The 16,677-nt window shown below is 35.0% G+C and overlaps 2 protein-coding genes across 2 annotated transcripts; one reads left to right on the forward strand and one right to left on the reverse strand.

The window, feature by feature from the left end:
• Nucleotides 1–3,032: 3,032 nt before the first annotated feature.
• LOC106124079 (aquaporin-2-like) lies at nt 3,033–7,874 on the reverse strand. Its single transcript, XM_013320533.1, has 2 exons — nt 7,348–7,874; nt 3,033–3,163 (listed from the first exon to the last, which is right to left on the reverse strand). Exons 1-2 carry the CDS (start codon nt 7,670–7,672, stop codon nt 3,033–3,035), a joined length of 456 nt encoding a protein of 151 aa, XP_013175987.1. The 5' UTR covers nt 7,673–7,874.
• Nucleotides 7,875–9,242: 1,368 nt separating this feature from the next.
• Nucleotides 9,243–16,418, forward strand: Cul4 (cullin 4). The gene is made up of 13 exons (XM_013321394.1): nt 9,243–9,612; nt 9,697–9,839; nt 10,035–10,255; nt 10,649–10,837; nt 11,161–11,307; nt 11,634–11,820; nt 12,102–12,294; nt 12,584–12,885; nt 13,133–13,354; nt 13,588–13,695; nt 14,093–14,263; nt 14,724–14,876; nt 15,236–16,418. The coding sequence occupies exons 1-13, from the start codon at nt 9,372–9,374 to the stop codon at nt 15,329–15,331; spliced, it is 2,373 nt and encodes a 790-aa protein (XP_013176848.1). The 5' UTR covers nt 9,243–9,371; the 3' UTR covers nt 15,332–16,418.
• The last annotated feature ends 259 nt before the right edge of the window (nt 16,419–16,677 follow it).

The raw sequence follows: 16,677 nt of genomic DNA on the forward strand, positions 1-16,677 counted from the left end.
TCTCTTTCACTCACTGTGATAAAAGAGAGATAAAAGTCGACTTAGTGTTTTTACTGATCCCTCAGTAGTTAGGATACCGGTAATACGTTTAACTCTCTACTAGATCGAAATATCATGAGTCAAAACAAATTAATCTTTTAATTTATTATTAATACAGTTATAATTATAAAAAAATGAGAATAATAAAGTTCTGATATCTATATATCCCAAGGGTAAACGATTGCCGCAGAAAGATCCTCGTCTTAACTTAAACAAAGATAAAAGTAATTTGTGGTTTCTTGTTTTACGTGAAACTTTCACAAGATTGTCATCTCATTCTTCAACTTTATCGTATTTTATACTGTATTTTCGTAATTTAGCCACAAAACTATTTTACCATCCTGAATTATAAGCTAATTACGTAATTAAAAAGCTAATTACGTATTTTGTCACGAAACATATCGTTGTCTTTGTTTTATTTAAGGAAAGTGAAAGGGATCAAAATATATTTTTGTAAAAGTACAGATATGTGGAGTGGAAGTCTTTGATTATGTTGCTTTTATAAAACTCCAATTTCTCCTTTGTTTAATTTGAAAATCTACGTAGAACTTATTTGATATCAAAGCGGTTTTCATTATTTTTATACTGTAATAAACCGTCTTCAACTAACGTTAGCCATCTGTCAGTAACCGCAGGGAACCGTCCGCGTTTCCTGCAGACTATTTTTACGAGTCTCCCGGGATGAAATGGAGCGGTGGATACTTTGACATCACCGTTTCATATTTTCCATTTACAATTAAAATCAATGAAGCGAATAACCCACGATGTAATCTTTATATTATAAATGCGAATGTTTAGATGGATAGATGTTTATTGAAAAGTATCTGCAGAACGGCTTAACGAATCTTGTTGATATTTTTTAATTACTTTTTCTTTCATTCCGATCAGACGGAGTCGCGGGCGACAGCTGGTTCTCAATTAATCGTCAATAATAATACATCTAAGTTACCAAGTCACACTGTACTTGTGTCTTTTAGGTCTATCGTTAGTTTTAATTCTCATTCGTTGCCAAGAGTTACATTCTCGTTAACAACCAATTGAACCACATACTCTGTTGTTTCTTTCGCTGTTTTATATCATAAGAGATTAAGAAAAGGGTAAGAGTATATTCCAGCTACAATAATGCCACAGCTACGAGCTTGGTGTAATAATATGAGGTAAAATACAGTCGAAAGAAAAACATTTCTTACAAAAATCCGTAGCACCTCCTACGACGTAGGGATTTTCGTATTTTCTCATTTCACCAAGAGACTACTTAGAAAATTTTATCATAACAACAAAATGAATTCCGGGAAACAAAAAGCTAATTCAATTACGAATACTGCTTATCAAATATACTTACTTATAATATATTTATTTATTTTTTCAGAAAAAAAAATCTTATTTGTAAACAGAGTATAAACATGTCAGTTTATTTAAACACGTCCTGGCCCTCTTCAAATGTCATTTCTGCATAGATAGGTGATACGATAGATGTGTTTAGAAAACCAATATTTGCTCTGTCAACACGGACAGCAAACTGATACAAAGTATACGATAAAAATTTATGATAGTCATATGTTTATGAACAAATTCACCGCAAGAAAGTTTTAAAACATTCATTTAAATGATGAAAAGTCGAATGCTTTATTAGGTATTCATAATACAACTGGAATTAGGTGATAACGTGGTATAAATGAAATACACCACATCATTCTATGGTCCACTTCTTGTTGACAATTGTCAAACACGCTGGACCAGTGTGGGTTGACTTCACATATATCTTTTAATTTCTTTACAAATATGTGCAGGCACATCACCGTAAGAAAGTCGGATAAGTGTACATGGCGGGATTTGAAAACAAGGCCTGCAGATTACAAGTCGACTGCCTAACCCCTAAAACACCGACACTTTTAGCTACTTAAATGTATGAAATCAATAACGAAATATTTTAAATCCCACTTATTTCTCCGAACATTAACTGACTACGATGTTCTTAACAACTGTCTAAAAATAAATTAAATTCGAATTCAATTCTAGAGTCGAAGTTTTTTTTAACACGATAGTTTCTTTGTCCCTAGGGGATTAATTAAATAATTCAATTCCAGATAAAAAACCGCTCGGGGCCTAATTAAATTTAAGTTGCAAAGAAAAATTTAATAGAATATGCTAAAATATACGACGTTTATGCTATTTTAAATCTAATTTATGGTGTGATATTACAGCATTTTTTATTTAGTGCTTTGGTAAAAGATAAATCGTTTTATGTATATTATTTTTAACAACTTATCAATAAATGGTTTAATAACTTACCTGTTACGATCACAAAACATTGCTATTAAGATTTAACAGTTAAATTAATCGTCAATTATTTTCAATGTATTATTACAGTAAACCACATTCAATTTATCAAGACACCTTTTGGCAGAGATAAGCAGAGCATATGTCTATATTTTTGGAGCAGAAAATTCAATTCCATTAAGTGAGATCTGTCTCCGTTTCTTTACCGACATTTTTTCTTATCTCTCCAAATGTACAAAAGACACGAAACATTTATCCTGTATCATTATTTACGCGTTCAATTTCGGATAAGTATGACAAAATGAAATGGGAAGCAATTTGTTATTGCAATTAATATCTCTGACTACAATAAATCATATTATAGGTTATAAATATTAAAGTAACGCATATTGTATTGTACCATGCATTGTGTAATTTTTTAAAGATTTATCTTAAAACTATTGTTGCTTTTAACAGTTCATTAAACTGTTAAAGAATCTGTGATATCCGTTATTAGGTTACTTATATTTCAAAGGAATTACACATCCTTAGAAAGCTCTATGGATAGATAAGTTTATAAAAACTATTTATAGTGTCAAAAACTTGCTACTTATAACTAATGTTTTCTATGCTTACAATATTTCCTTAATATACACACCTTATCAAAGATATGTATGATTTTTTTACAATTATAATTATTCAAAAGTGAAAACATTACTGTGAAAGAAAAATACTTACCCATAAATCGCAGCGGCCCCGGCGATAGCGCCCCCGCACTGCGCAGCCATGTACAGTGCTGCGCGCAGCGGCGACACCCGCCGTCGTACACACAGCGCCGCGGACACTGCGGGGTTCACGTGAGCACCTGTACACAACAAGAACACATCAGCATCATAACATGTTCAACTTTATTATACCATACTTCTGTACAATCAGCAAAAGTTGATATTATTGCTTTCAGATATCTTGGCAGCCAACCTCGCGCGAGTTGTTGCGCACAATTTTAGGCTTAGAGGAGAGTAGCGGGATGCGGGGGAAGACAATGCGCCGCGGATAGCCATCACCGCAAAGATATATGAAAAGAATTATACTGAATCTACTTAATCGTATAAAACTGACAAGACATGTAACAAACTGGCCATCTATCTTATTCCTTTAAAATAAACAAAAGTAACAATATTTTGTATTTGTAACTTTTTCGGCAATGTTAATTAATGATGACATAAAATATTATTCTACTTAAAACTTATTGTTCAAATAATTTTACAACTAACTAATCCAATAACGACCCGAGCTAAGATTCCCTGAGGAACTCTGAATTTTAGTTATAATACTTCTGAGTTGACATACTTCACGTTATTATTTATGTTTGAAAATTGTATTTATTTACTAAAATTAAGACTAACTTCCATGATAGTCTCTACTACATACAATAAATCTACACACACACACACACACACACACACATACATTGACATCTACCAACATTGAGTTAAAAAATATAGCGATGAACCTTTTCCGTTTTCGAATTCGATTCATATTTCACACCTGAAAGGAATATCAGATATGTTTTTTCAACATGTTGAACTCTTGTTTTTATACATACACGCAAAAGTGCATTGCGAACAAAAGGAGCTCAGGTGAAATAATGCAACGCCGAGTTAACAGTTCAGATAACGAAAAAAAAACTTACTTAAATAAGATTTTTTTTTGTTTATATTTCAGTTTTTAAAAGAACACGATTGCTGGCTCAATTTTTTAGAATTTTTTAAATATATACAAAAGAACACCTAAAAATAAAATATAAATTAGCGTACAATATGTCATTACGTCTTATTCATAAACATTACGTAAAACATGAAGACCTACGTCTTAAATTTTTAACCCTGTCTGAAGAACTCAAAAAAGATTTGAACGCGTTAACTCCTTTGGCGAGGCATTCGCGCCTACAAGTGCTGAAAACGCGACAATGCGGACTTCCAGACGGAGCAATTACGCATTCAAAGCATACAAGGCAATTATAAAGTCTAAAACATTACTTTAGTAAATGATACCTACGAAGACGAAACAATTAAAACTTTATATATAAATCTGATACTTTCATCAATCTTGTAACTGATATTTTAAAAGGTAAGATCATATTGCATCAGGTTTGAAGAATAAATTGCGAAGGAGATTTAATAATACATAAATCTTACTTATTTTATAAATACGAAAGTTTGTCTGTATGCGATGAATGTTTGTTAAGAGGTAACTCCAGAACGGTTCAATGGATTTCGCACAGATATAGAGCATATTCTAGAAGAACACATTGGCTACTTCTTTATTATCGCGCGAACGAAGTCACGGGCGACAGCTAGGATAACACAACAATTATTTCAGTCATATAAATTAACTTGACATATCCATTACATTAAATTACATTATTCATATTCATACGCTGCCAGTATCTTCAGGACCTTGCCTAAAGGTACTCCATTTAATAATATATTTTAGTAAATTATTCGTTTTTTAATATTTTACTTCACATAAATTTAAAGAAGAAAAAGAAGATAAATACTAAGACATAAAGTACCAACGCAAAGTGATACATTGCAGAATGCAGATAAATTTCTTATGGAAGTCTGCAGTATCACAGGACCGATATATTATTATTCTCCGCGAGTAGAACGCAGTGAGGGAATTAAGATTTATAGAGTTCGTGTCGCAACGAAATAATTTTATAAACTACTCTCCTATAGAGAACTTTAGGCGAAGATATTAGGAATTATATAAAAACATAGATAATGAATTAAAAATGTTATCTTATAAAACATCTTGTTTTATTAATATTCTAAAATGAGCTCTCTACTCTATGATCTTTATACTCTTTGCACCTGGACTTATCGTAAACTGACAATGACGACATAGCATAAAAACTTCCAAACACGTGTGTCGTTTAATTGAGTAGACAGACTTGTATTCAAGCTATTTTGCTATGTAATTCCAAAATACTGTAACTGCTATTTTTTATCTTTAGTTGACGAGTTTATCTCAAGAATATCAACATTTAATGCAAGCTTTGTTTCAAATTAAACAATGAAACAAAACACCAAACATTTAACTAATTTAAGAAGCTTTTCTTGAACAATACAGAAAACAATATTCTAACTAGCAATACAATTTCTATATACCCTACTATAGTAGATAATAAATAACATTAGTGTGCGTTATGGCCCGTGTTCGCTACGCTTTGACCCTCGATGCATTACAAAAACAGGTAGCTAAAGCTTAACCTATAATGGAGGTAGAGGCGAGAAACGGACGGAATAACAAATGTCATAGAGATGAAATTTTAGTATTCAATCTCTGTAAACCAGCGCAACGGAAATTCCAGTTACAAATCAAAAGAGAATTTTTAAAAGTCCGCAAAGGCCAGATGTCCTCGATCCCGTTGAATATTTTTTACAATATTCGCAATACAATGTATATTTTTAAACTGTAAAAGGAATTTCATCTCGAAGTTTAATTTCTAATAACTACATAAAATTTTATAACCAGCAAAATATTATCATGTACAGGCCGGCTAAAAAAACATAAAAATAAAGCCAATCATAGATTAAAAGTAAATAAAAAGTCGATATTTGAAAGCAAATTGAAGCGAATATCGATCGAAACTTCAGAGTACATTAGTGCGATCTTTAAATAGGGATGGGACGAACGTTGTTCACTTGCTCAGTCATTAGTGAAAATTAGGGCGCGCGGACACCGCTTGAACTTTTAAAGATTTATAACATCGACTCGCGGACATTAGCTAATGCCCGAATTAGTACTCGATTGTTGAGGCGATCGCGACGTGATGCTACGGATATTATGACACAATTTAAAATGACATTGTTCCATTAATATGTGGGGCTAAAGGGTGAAGGGTGCGACACGTGTCGTGTCTATAAATATTAAAATTATTTGAATCGTATTGTTTTTTTTTAAATGTACAACAAAAAGACTGGCTGGAGAAGGAAAGAATTAAAAACAATTTACTAGATCACATAAAGGATGATAGAAAATCAGTATGTATAACAAAATCGTAAAACAAGCAGATGCAAGATACATTTGTCTGACGTTAGGGGCTTGTTAAAAGTCAAATAATTAAAAACATCTGCGTGTTCGTGTCGTTTCTTAACTCGAACGCAAGACGTCTGCTGCTGATGTCTGCAATTGAAGCTAAATTATAAGTCTCGTGCAGCCGCCTCAACAAACATTTAATATCGTGAATAATATGACATATTACATGTTTTGACTCTAATATAATAATTGTAGGAAGAAGTGTACCCCAACAGAGCTTTATTAAGAAAATTATTTTCTAAGATCCTAAAAGGAAAACAAATATTAATAAATCAATGCGGTTGGTATTTAAAAATAATAGACAATAGAGAAATATTTCAAAAGTTCTTACTATTAGAACTTCCAATTCGAATAAAAAAAACATAGCAGAACACGTGGCCGTAAGTTGGTCGGGCTTTTGTTTTTTTGGTTTTTTTATACCAAAGCCGGTGTAGAGCGATATCCTCTTCGGGCAAACAGCTGCCAGTATCCTCGCAAATAACGGGTTTATAAATTATATTAAACACTACGTTTAAGTGTGTTTGTGCATCAGGTTTCAAGCGGAGTATTTTATTTTATATTTTTACGCTCTCCGTAGAGAGAATATAATGAAATATAAGTTTTACCAAAATCAAAGGATTCGTAGAGTATTTTTGAATTTAAAATGTTATACCAACTAAATATGCTAGTAAAGGGTAAATAAAAATAGAAGAATATCGGATTCAAACTAACAATGTTTTCTTTCGCAACGCGTACTAGAAACAATAGGCGCTTATAATTACACTATAGCGAGATATAAAACCTATCTGCAAGAAGACGTTTAAAAATCCTATCATGAAGACCTTTACCTGTAAGGACCTTGGTCAAAGGCAGAATCGCTAAAAAAAATAAACTTGTGTGTAACGTGCTTTTTGTTTCATAAAAATATAAAATGATGTCAAAAAAAGCGTATATGATTTTTCTTACCAGATATATGAGCGAAGCATAATGTGATAGTGGCTATAGCACAGCCGGAAGCGAGAGCGGTAGCGAGTAGCACCGCTGAGGCGGAGGCGCCGACGCCCGCGCCGCCTGCCGCTCCGCACACTATGAACACGTAGAGAAAGGATGCCGCACACTCTGCCACAACTGCCTTCCACAATGATAAAGTCCTCACTTCCAGCCGCGCCGGCATCTTGCCCGACAACCCATCCGAATTCGCATCTTTACGCATACACTCTAATTTTTCAAACAAAGTAATAATATGCTGCTCGATATTGTCGTCCGTGATATTAAAAGTTTGTTCACCCATTTTAAAAAGTAAAAAAAAACTAAACCTCAAACATATTTTAAAAACAAAACTTTTTGGCTTTGTCGCATTAAAAAAAAATTTGAAAATGCGCGCGAAACGCTCCTGTCACGTATTCCCGCCCACGCAGTAGCGCGGCCTGTTTCGAAGTGAACCGGCGCTTGTGCTGAATGAAGGAGCACTGAATGAATGGAGAAACGGAGCCGGTGCCGGGCGCACTGGGCACAACGCACATGTGCCCCCGACACTTGTTACGCCCCCGCCGTCGCCCCTCCGGACCTGCACTTTCAGCTAGGGTGAATCAAAATCGAATCATACGAACTAGACAATTGAAAACACAATAAATACTTAATTATAATTGCCATGGGTTTACATGAGTATATAACAATTGCAACTTTAAATATGCACTAAAATAATATATAATCAGCACAAACTTTTCGAAATATATAGATATTACTTTATATTGCAAATTATCCATCTAGTAATTAAGAGCAAATTGGCTGAAAACTGCGTAACTAGAAATTATCGAACTGAATGTGGTAAAATATTGTTTGCTTTAATCAGTAATTAAAGAAATGAAATTTATATTTCGCCGATCGATTAGGATAATATAATACAATCTGCCTAGGCAAATTATAAACTGAATAGAATGTTGTCTTCATTGGATAACAAAAATTCATGAACTGTCGTCGTTAAATCTCACTTCTATTTTTCGATAATTCGGTCAGTGCACAAATTGCTCACAAGTTGTCTGATGTCTAGTCTGATTATAAATTGACTTATTTCGCATATGGACGGTGACGTCAGAATTACAAAAATGAATAACATGTTACAAGTAAAAAGGTATCATGTGAGAACAAACATTAATGGCTAAAGATCCTACAAATTGATGTATAAGAATAAGATACCGTTACTTGCCTTGGCTAAAGATCCTACAAATTGATGTATAAGAATAAGATACCGTTACTTGCCTATCTTTTGTGTACATTGATATCGTCAATTTTATAGTTGTTAGTTACTACTAGTGAGGTCCTATAGAAGTAAAATGAAACATCAAAGTCAGTTGTCCCATTTCCACCGATTGCGGCGTCAACTTTCATATAAAATGCCTATTGGATCCTGATTCCTTATTCCATTTCAAAACAACGCGTAATATTGTAAACAATTGAAATAACATATATGGTTTACATTATGCCAGTACAGTATAGTTGTGGCGTTTAAAATGAACACTGGCATATTAAACACTAACTGGCGCCAGTGACCAAAACGCCAGGCTAGCGCTACTGTCCTACTGTAGTGGCATTATGTAAACCAGGCAAAAAGACCGAAAGGCCGTGTATGAAATTTGATTTTTACGACATTTAGGCTATCGGCTGGAATCAAACATAAATGTATCAGATACTGTTAGAAAAACGTTGTAATATTGATTTTTGTAAATATTTAATTTAATAGTTTTAAAATCTCACAAGGTAACGAAGAGACAAGTATCCAAAGCATAGGTTTATTACGTTTTTTTTACAATAATGACAGTTGTTCAATGCTTTCAGCGCCATCTGTAGGCTAGTAACTTAATTTAGTTTAGCGTAATGGTGGTGATTGTAGAGAATATTGACAAACTGCATTATTTTTATTTGTAGTGTTTAATTAAATAGTGTAAATCAAATTATATACTTTCGTGGCCGTGGCCATAACATGCTTTCTTATGTCGGGTTTACCTAAGACTCCTGTTTTGGTCGAGGAGGGTGGTAATCAGTGTAGAAAACGTTCACAAGTCAGTAACGAACAATCCAGCAAGAGAGCAAAATTAGACGAAATGAATGTCAATGAGAAGAAATCAAACTTCTCCTTGTTAACTCCAAACTCAAATGGCGCTATTAAGATGTCGGCGACCACGATTAAACCCGGAGTAACAACAAAGAAACTGGTTATAAAAAACTTTAAAAGTGTGTTTACGAATTTTCCTTTGCGTATAGTCATGACCTAACCTTAATGACATTTTATCGGTAAAAGTGCATAATTGTTTCTAGGTAAACCGAACCTTCCAGAAAATTACCAAGAGACAACATGGAGCAAACTCCGAGAAGCCGTGATCGCTATTCAGACATCAAAGGCTATCGCATATTCCCTGGAGGAGCTGTATCAAGCAGTAGAAAATATGTGTAGCCATAAGGTTGGTTTTACTAACTTATTAAAATACTACCTAACTAATTTGCTTAATTTCAATCGAGCCTTCTATATCTAGTTTCAGGAAAAGGACATAAAGATAATGATCCAATATTAAGTATAAACACTTGCTTATTACAACTGAATAATTGTAATCGTTTCGATGTTATGACGAGTTTTAACTATACTTTAAACTTCACAGATGGCATCACAATTGTATGTCAACCTAACAAACCTTGTTGAAGCCCATGTAAAAGCCAACATAGAACAGTTCCTCTCGGAGAGCATGGACCGCCAGGTGTTTCTCAAGAGGATGGACGACTGCTGGAGAGCTCATTGCAGACAAATGATCATGATACGCAGCATATTCCTATACCTAGACAGAACTTATGTGTTACAAAATCCTAGTATACACTCTATATGGTAAGTGAGATTATATACATCCTGAAATGAATATAAAGATGTTTTTCTAGGGTATGTATGTTATATTGTGAACTCCCATATCTAAACAGGTAAATAATAAACAGCATTGAGGTACTCCACAATGCATTTGTATGTTTGGTATTCTTTTATATAACAAATATGATTATAATGATAAGATTGTATTGAATATGGATGTTGTTACAGGCTTACATCCTTATACTTATTTTAGAGCATATCTTTGCTTGGTGTTGAAAAGATTGGATTTTGTATTGAACATTTAACATATTTTTTATGCTAAACCTAAACCCAAATTATTATTTATAAATATTTACATAAATAAAATGGAGACAATGTTTATATTAATAAATTTCACATTTGATATAATTACAACAGGGACATGGGTCTAGACTTGTTCCGGCACCACATAGCTATGAACACGCTGGTGCAGACTCGCACTGTGGACGGCTTACTGCTGCTAATAGAGAAAGAGCGTGGTGGTGACGCCGTCGACATATCTCTGCTCAAGAGTCTGCTGCGAATGCTCTCTGATCTCCAGATATACCAAGATGCCTTCGAACACAAGTAATATGTTGCACGATTAGTCTACAAACAAGCACAGATACAGACACTGGACATACCTTTCTTTTTATTTGTTAAAATTACAAATATTTATCCCCAGCCATGTATATAGTCAACCCTAACTTAGGGTAGGATCAAAGTCCTTTGGTGGGGTTGGGTGGCATTCGGATCGTTTAAATCAGTTAACCTGCAACTTCATTAGTGTGTTCATATTACAGCGACAACTTACTAGTATTAAAAACAGTGTCTGTCTATACCGGGCAGAAGAGACAAGCAGCTTAGATGGTGTATGTTATAAGTTAAGAGTTCATTGTAACATTTTGCAGGTTCCTGCAAGCAACGGAGCGTCTGTACGCTGCGGAGGGCCAGCGGCTGATGCGCGAACTCTCAGTAGCGCAGTACCTCGCTCACGTCGAGAAGAGGCTGAAAGAGGAGAATGAGAGGCTTCTACACTATCTAGACCCATCTACTAAGTTAGTATACTGTTTTCTATTGCATTCTTTGTTTGAGGCAATAAATGTTACCAGGTTGCTAGTGATTAAAAATAATTACAATAAATGAACTGACATACAGTTATACTGAAATGATATTGTTATTTGTGCTGAGCAAAACTAGTTAAGGATAAATACATATTTAACAATAAGTGAATAATTTTAAAAATAAAAGTGACTTTTTCATCAGTTAAATTGTCAGAGATATGTGTGTTTTAAAGGAAGAGAGTTGCAGACTACTATAAATTTGATACAATATCAACTCAGAAGATTACATTGAAGCAAAATAATCTTTATACTCTTTTCAGATGGCAATTGATCCACACAATAGAGCGACAGTTGCTCAGCGAGCACCTCTCTGGAATACTGACTAAAGGCTTGGAGGCTCTCATGGACGGACCCCGGCTGTCTGATCTCACCACATTGTACAATCTCTTCAGCAAAGTCAAGGATGGTCTCAATGAACTGTGCAACCATTTCAATGCATATATCAAGGTAAGATTTTCTTATTTGGTTTAATTAGGAGAAATTAAAATGAAGAGTTTATTTTTATAAATATCTTAGTGAACAATTTATAAAGATAAATAATATTAAAATAAATTGGCAAAAATATGCATATTACAAATTATAATAATAAAAAAATATGTGATGCAGAGAAACGTATTTCCTCGAGAATGTCCTCTTTTCTTCCATTCAGTAACAAATTTCGAAGTAGAAATTAGTAAAAATATGACAATTTCAGTTTATAATATTGTGATAATTTTCAACCTTTTTAGAAAAAAGGTCGCACAATAGTGATAGAGCCCGAGCGGGACAAGACAATGGTGTCTGAGCTGCTGGAGTTCAAAGAGCGGCTGGACCATGTGGTCAGCTCCTGCTTCCAGCGCAATTCAAAGTTTGTGTACTCCATGCGGGAGGCCTTTGAGTACTTCATCAACCAGCGGCAGAACAAGCCTGCTGAACTTATTGGTATGTATTTGTAATATTTGGTCATTATTTTTAATTGAAATGTGGAATTAATCAATCAAATTATTACACTTATAAACACAATTTATTTATTTAATTTTTATTTAATTTGTTAAGCTATGCTAAGCTGTAAGTTCAAACAGCGAAAAACATTACTCTCTTGTTGATCGACAAAATTAATATTATGACAAACATATAATTGTCCTATTTTGATCGTTAACCAAATGAGAAATCAACTTATTTTCCATCAAATTCAAAAAGCTTCATTAAACTTTCACTATCTTTTCCTCAGCCAAATTTGTTGACTTAAAACTCCGGGCTGGTAACAAAGAAGCGACTGAGGAAGAATTGGAAAGACTCCTTGACAAAATAATGGTGTTATTCCGGTTTATACATGGCAAGGATGTGTTTGAAGCATTCTACAAGAAGGACTTGGCAAAGAGACTGCTTGTTGGCAAGTCCGCTTCGGTTGATGCTGAGAAATCAATGCTCAGCAAACTGAAGCAGGAGTGCGGAGGAGGCTTTACTTGTAAACTGGAAGGAATGTTTAAAGATATGGAGTTGTCTAAGGATATTAATATCACATATAAACAGGTATGTTCATGTTTATTACATTTTTGGTTCTGACAGTTAAGAGCCTTTTACATGATGCAAGTTTTTTGCCTCTTGCCTACAATTAAATTAAAGCAAAAAATGTCTTTTATAGTCTAAACAAGTTGCTTAAAATTCAATTATTAAAGTTAAATTATGTGCGCAATTTATTGCATTCAATTATTGCTCTGTTAAGTAGAAGATAGTATGCTTAATTGGGTTCTTAATGCCTTTTTTGGTATATTTGCAGCACTTGGCTGCAAGTCAGGAGAGCGGTGGTCTGGAGCTGTCAGTGTACATCCTGACGATGGGATTCTGGCCGACGTATCCTGCGGGCGAGGTGCGGCTGCCGGCCGAGCTGACGCGCCACCAGGACCACTTTGCCAAGTTCTACCTGGCCAAGCACTCGGGTCGTAAGCTGCAATGGCAGGCCACACTCGGACACTGCGTGCTCAGGGCGCATTTCGCACAGGTAACACAAATCAATAAATTTATAATATATGTCGCTTATTTTGGCGCTTCGAAGCTCAAGATTAACCTCCAAATAGATTGCCGTTTGAGTTGGCACGTTGGGTAGTATAGTACTCTTAATCCCGACGTGCCAACTCAAATAAATTGTCTGTTTCAATTGCTAAGCAATTTTAGTACTCAAATTTGTGCATAATATGTAAATATAAATTAATGTGCATATTTGAATGTTTTCAGGGTAACAAAGAATTACAAGTATCTCTATTCCAAGCTCTCGTTCTGCTGCTATTCAACGACGGTGACAACCTCTCCTTTGAAGATATTAAAACTGCTACTAACATTGAGGTAAACATAAGATATCATTTTATGTAATGAGATTGAATGTGGATGGCTACAAGGGTAGAGGAAGACCAAAAAAAGTATGGAATGACTGTGTGAAAGAGGATATGCGTAAGAAGGGGGTAGACTCGGATATGACGGCTGATAGAGATGTATGGAGGAGTAGTACATGCTGTGCCGACCCTCGATGGGGATAAGGGCAGGTTGATGATGATTAGATATCATTTTATAATACTAAATAAACTTTCACTGATGAATTCATTTAAACTAACCGAGGACCGCGACTCCGACCGTGTGGATAAAAAAACGTAATTTGTAGCCTATACCAAATTTCAGCAAGATCCATGTCGATGTGTCCAAAGCAGTGTTTACTTTTGCAGTAATAAATATATTGTGTGTGCAGGAGGGCGAGCTGCGACGCACGCTGCAGTCTCTGGCGTGCGGCAAGGCGCGCGTGCTGAGCAAGGCGCCGCGCGGCCGCGAGGTGCACGACGCTGACCACTTCGCCTTCAACAATGACTTCACCAACAAACTCTTCCGCATCAAGATCAACCAGATACAGATGAAGGAAACTGTTAGTATCACCTATAACTCTATTCAAATATCTTGACGGTTCAAGGTTATAAGCCCTCCCCCCGCGTCCCTTTGTTCTCTACTACAACTAACAATGTGTTCTGTGCAACGACTAGTACGAAGTTAGCAGTCAAGATATCTGAAAACATTTATAAAATCTTAGACCCAATTTTCACTAAGCGACTAGCGATCGCCTTTAAAGTCCATTAGCACTGGCACGGAGGGTACTGAGTCAGGCGCGGGTAGTAGTTAAGTAGTAATAAATATACGATATTCAATAAAGAAAGATAATACTACGCATCCTTAATCTACCTAAATAAGACGTAATTTTAGTACCTGTAATACGGCATTGTATAGTCCGTATCAAGTAAGTTCGTGGTTACGGAACGTCTCTAAAACGGACGTTCACTCGATCCTTATGAGATAACGCGTTCTTTCATATTTGTATGTATTGTTTGCAGAGTGAGGAGCAGAAGGCGACAGAGGAGCGCGTGTTCCAGGATCGGCAGTACCAGATCGACGCGGCCATCGTGCGCGTCATGAAGATGCGCAAGGCTCTCTCGCATAACCTCCTCATCTCCGAACTCTACAACCAGCTCAAGTTCCCAGTCAAGGTAACAAAAACTGTCACTTTTTAAAAATAAAAACCTATTTAGACATTTCAATAGTTATACTAATGTTATAAAGGTGAAAGATTTGTATATTAGGATTTATATCCTTTTATACAAAATATATATATTTTATTTTTTTATTTGAAATTTATATTTTGAAAATGGTCAAGTAGGTTGATTAACCAGTTTTAAAAATCATCAAATATCATAGTAGGCTATATTCATTACTATATTTTAAATTCCTTGCGGACAAAGTCGCGGGCAATAGCTAGTTTATCTGTAAAGAGAAAGTCAGTGAACAAATATACAAATAGTGTAAGGATTTTACTTGTTTATAATATTTATTTGTAACTTGTTCTCAGCCCGCCGACCTTAAGAAGCGCATTGAATCGCTCATCGACAGAGACTACATGGAGCGCGACAAGGACAACCCCAACCAGTACAACTACGTAGCTTAAGAACCCCCTCCGTGACCCCCAGCACCCCCTGCGGCACCCCCCGCGGCACGCCCGGGACCCCCCGCACACCACACACGAGACATGGCACTGAAGTGACTTGTGACGCAAATTTTGTATCGTTCTGTGAACATTTTAAAAATATAAAAAAAAATTGCGGCCTGACGCCTTTGGTCGATGTTTGTAGATAGAGTTAGCTTCACGAACCGAGCTCATGGCGGCCCCGGCTTTATCAATGGATAATTATACGACACGCTAGGAAATAACGTGTGATATTAGACAATTGATGATCCTCTGTGAAACATTTATCCAAATTAACCCATACATTTTTCTATAATAGAAATAGTGCAATAAATGTTTTGCTAAACAAACATTGTTTTAACTTGTGTCTATGGCCAGCAAAATGTACACACAATATTAATTTATGTATTACAATATTTTATTTAATTTAAATCACTTTCTTAGGACATCGTCGTAGCTATTATAAAATTTTAAACCTTTTTTTTAAACTTTAGAAAACTATGATAAAAAAAAATTAAAAATAAAACAATTTTAGTCCAAATAAATTCGCTACTAAATCGAGTTTGATTCTAAAAACAATAAAAAGTTCTTTTAATAAATCTACTTATCAATAATCTTTTTTATCGTACCCAAGCTTAACCGGGTCGAATTCCCAGCTTTGTACTGTTAGGAAGAAAATCCGACACTGCCGGTGTATCGGCAAAACACTAGCCTTATGTCACTTGACGTGGTAACAAAAGCGTGCCATTCGCTCTAAGAATGCCTAAAAGTACTTACAAATAAATTCCAAAGTAATTATCAAATAGTCGGATTGTTGACGTCTTCTCTTTACGTGAAGGTTCGATTCGGCGGGGGCACAGCCAGGCCACAGGTAGCCAATATTCTATTGCATACTATATACTGCGTCTATTTAAGATAGATTAGTTTGACAATTTAATAGATGTGGGTTGAGTAAAATCGATTAAGAGTTTTTTCGATTTTCGATGGTTACTCTCATAGAACTTGCATCCACTTATCCTACATAAGTACATAAAGAAATAAGACATTAAACCAAAAATTGCGGCGTTGACGAACAAAATGTTTTTTTATTAATTGTGCGATACATAACCAAATAACTGTAATAAATTCAAAAAGTTATAAAATACCTAAATTAAAGTACCCATTTGTTCGATTTTATTACAAGACCGATTCTCGATAGTTCACAGTTATTCGTTGTGGGCGACGGTTCGACACTATGACAACCGTCCATTAAGTACAACATTAATGCTCATACAAAATTAATTTGATATTTTATAGGCGCCAGTTGTCAAACTAATCTTAAATAGACA

This window comes from Papilio xuthus, unplaced genomic scaffold (genome assembly GCF_000836235.2).
Source record: "Papilio xuthus unplaced genomic scaffold, Pxut_1.1 DF825946.1, whole genome shotgun sequence".
NCBI classification, from domain to species: Eukaryota; Metazoa; Arthropoda; class Insecta; order Lepidoptera; family Papilionidae; genus Papilio; species Papilio xuthus.

Excerpts from the sequence above, each read along its gene's own strand:
- LOC106124079 (XM_013320533.1), bottom strand. The coding sequence starts at position 7,672 with ATGGGTGAACAAACTTTTAATATCACGGACGACAATATCGAGCAGCAT. Across the intron at positions 3,164-7,347 it reads ATGCTTCGCTCATATATCTG|GTGCTCACGTGAACCCCGCA; the intron begins GTAAGAAAAATC and ends TGTTGTGTACAG.
- Cul4 (XM_013321394.1), top strand. The coding sequence starts at position 9,372 with ATGTCGGGTTTACCTAAGACTCCTGTTTTGGTCGAGGAGGGTGGTAAT. Across the intron at positions 10,256-10,648 it reads CCTAGTATACACTCTATATG|GGACATGGGTCTAGACTTGT; the intron begins GTAAGTGAGATT and ends TAATTACAACAG. Across the intron at positions 12,295-12,583 it reads CAAGCCTGCTGAACTTATTG|CCAAATTTGTTGACTTAAAA; the intron begins GTATGTATTTGT and ends TCTTTTCCTCAG.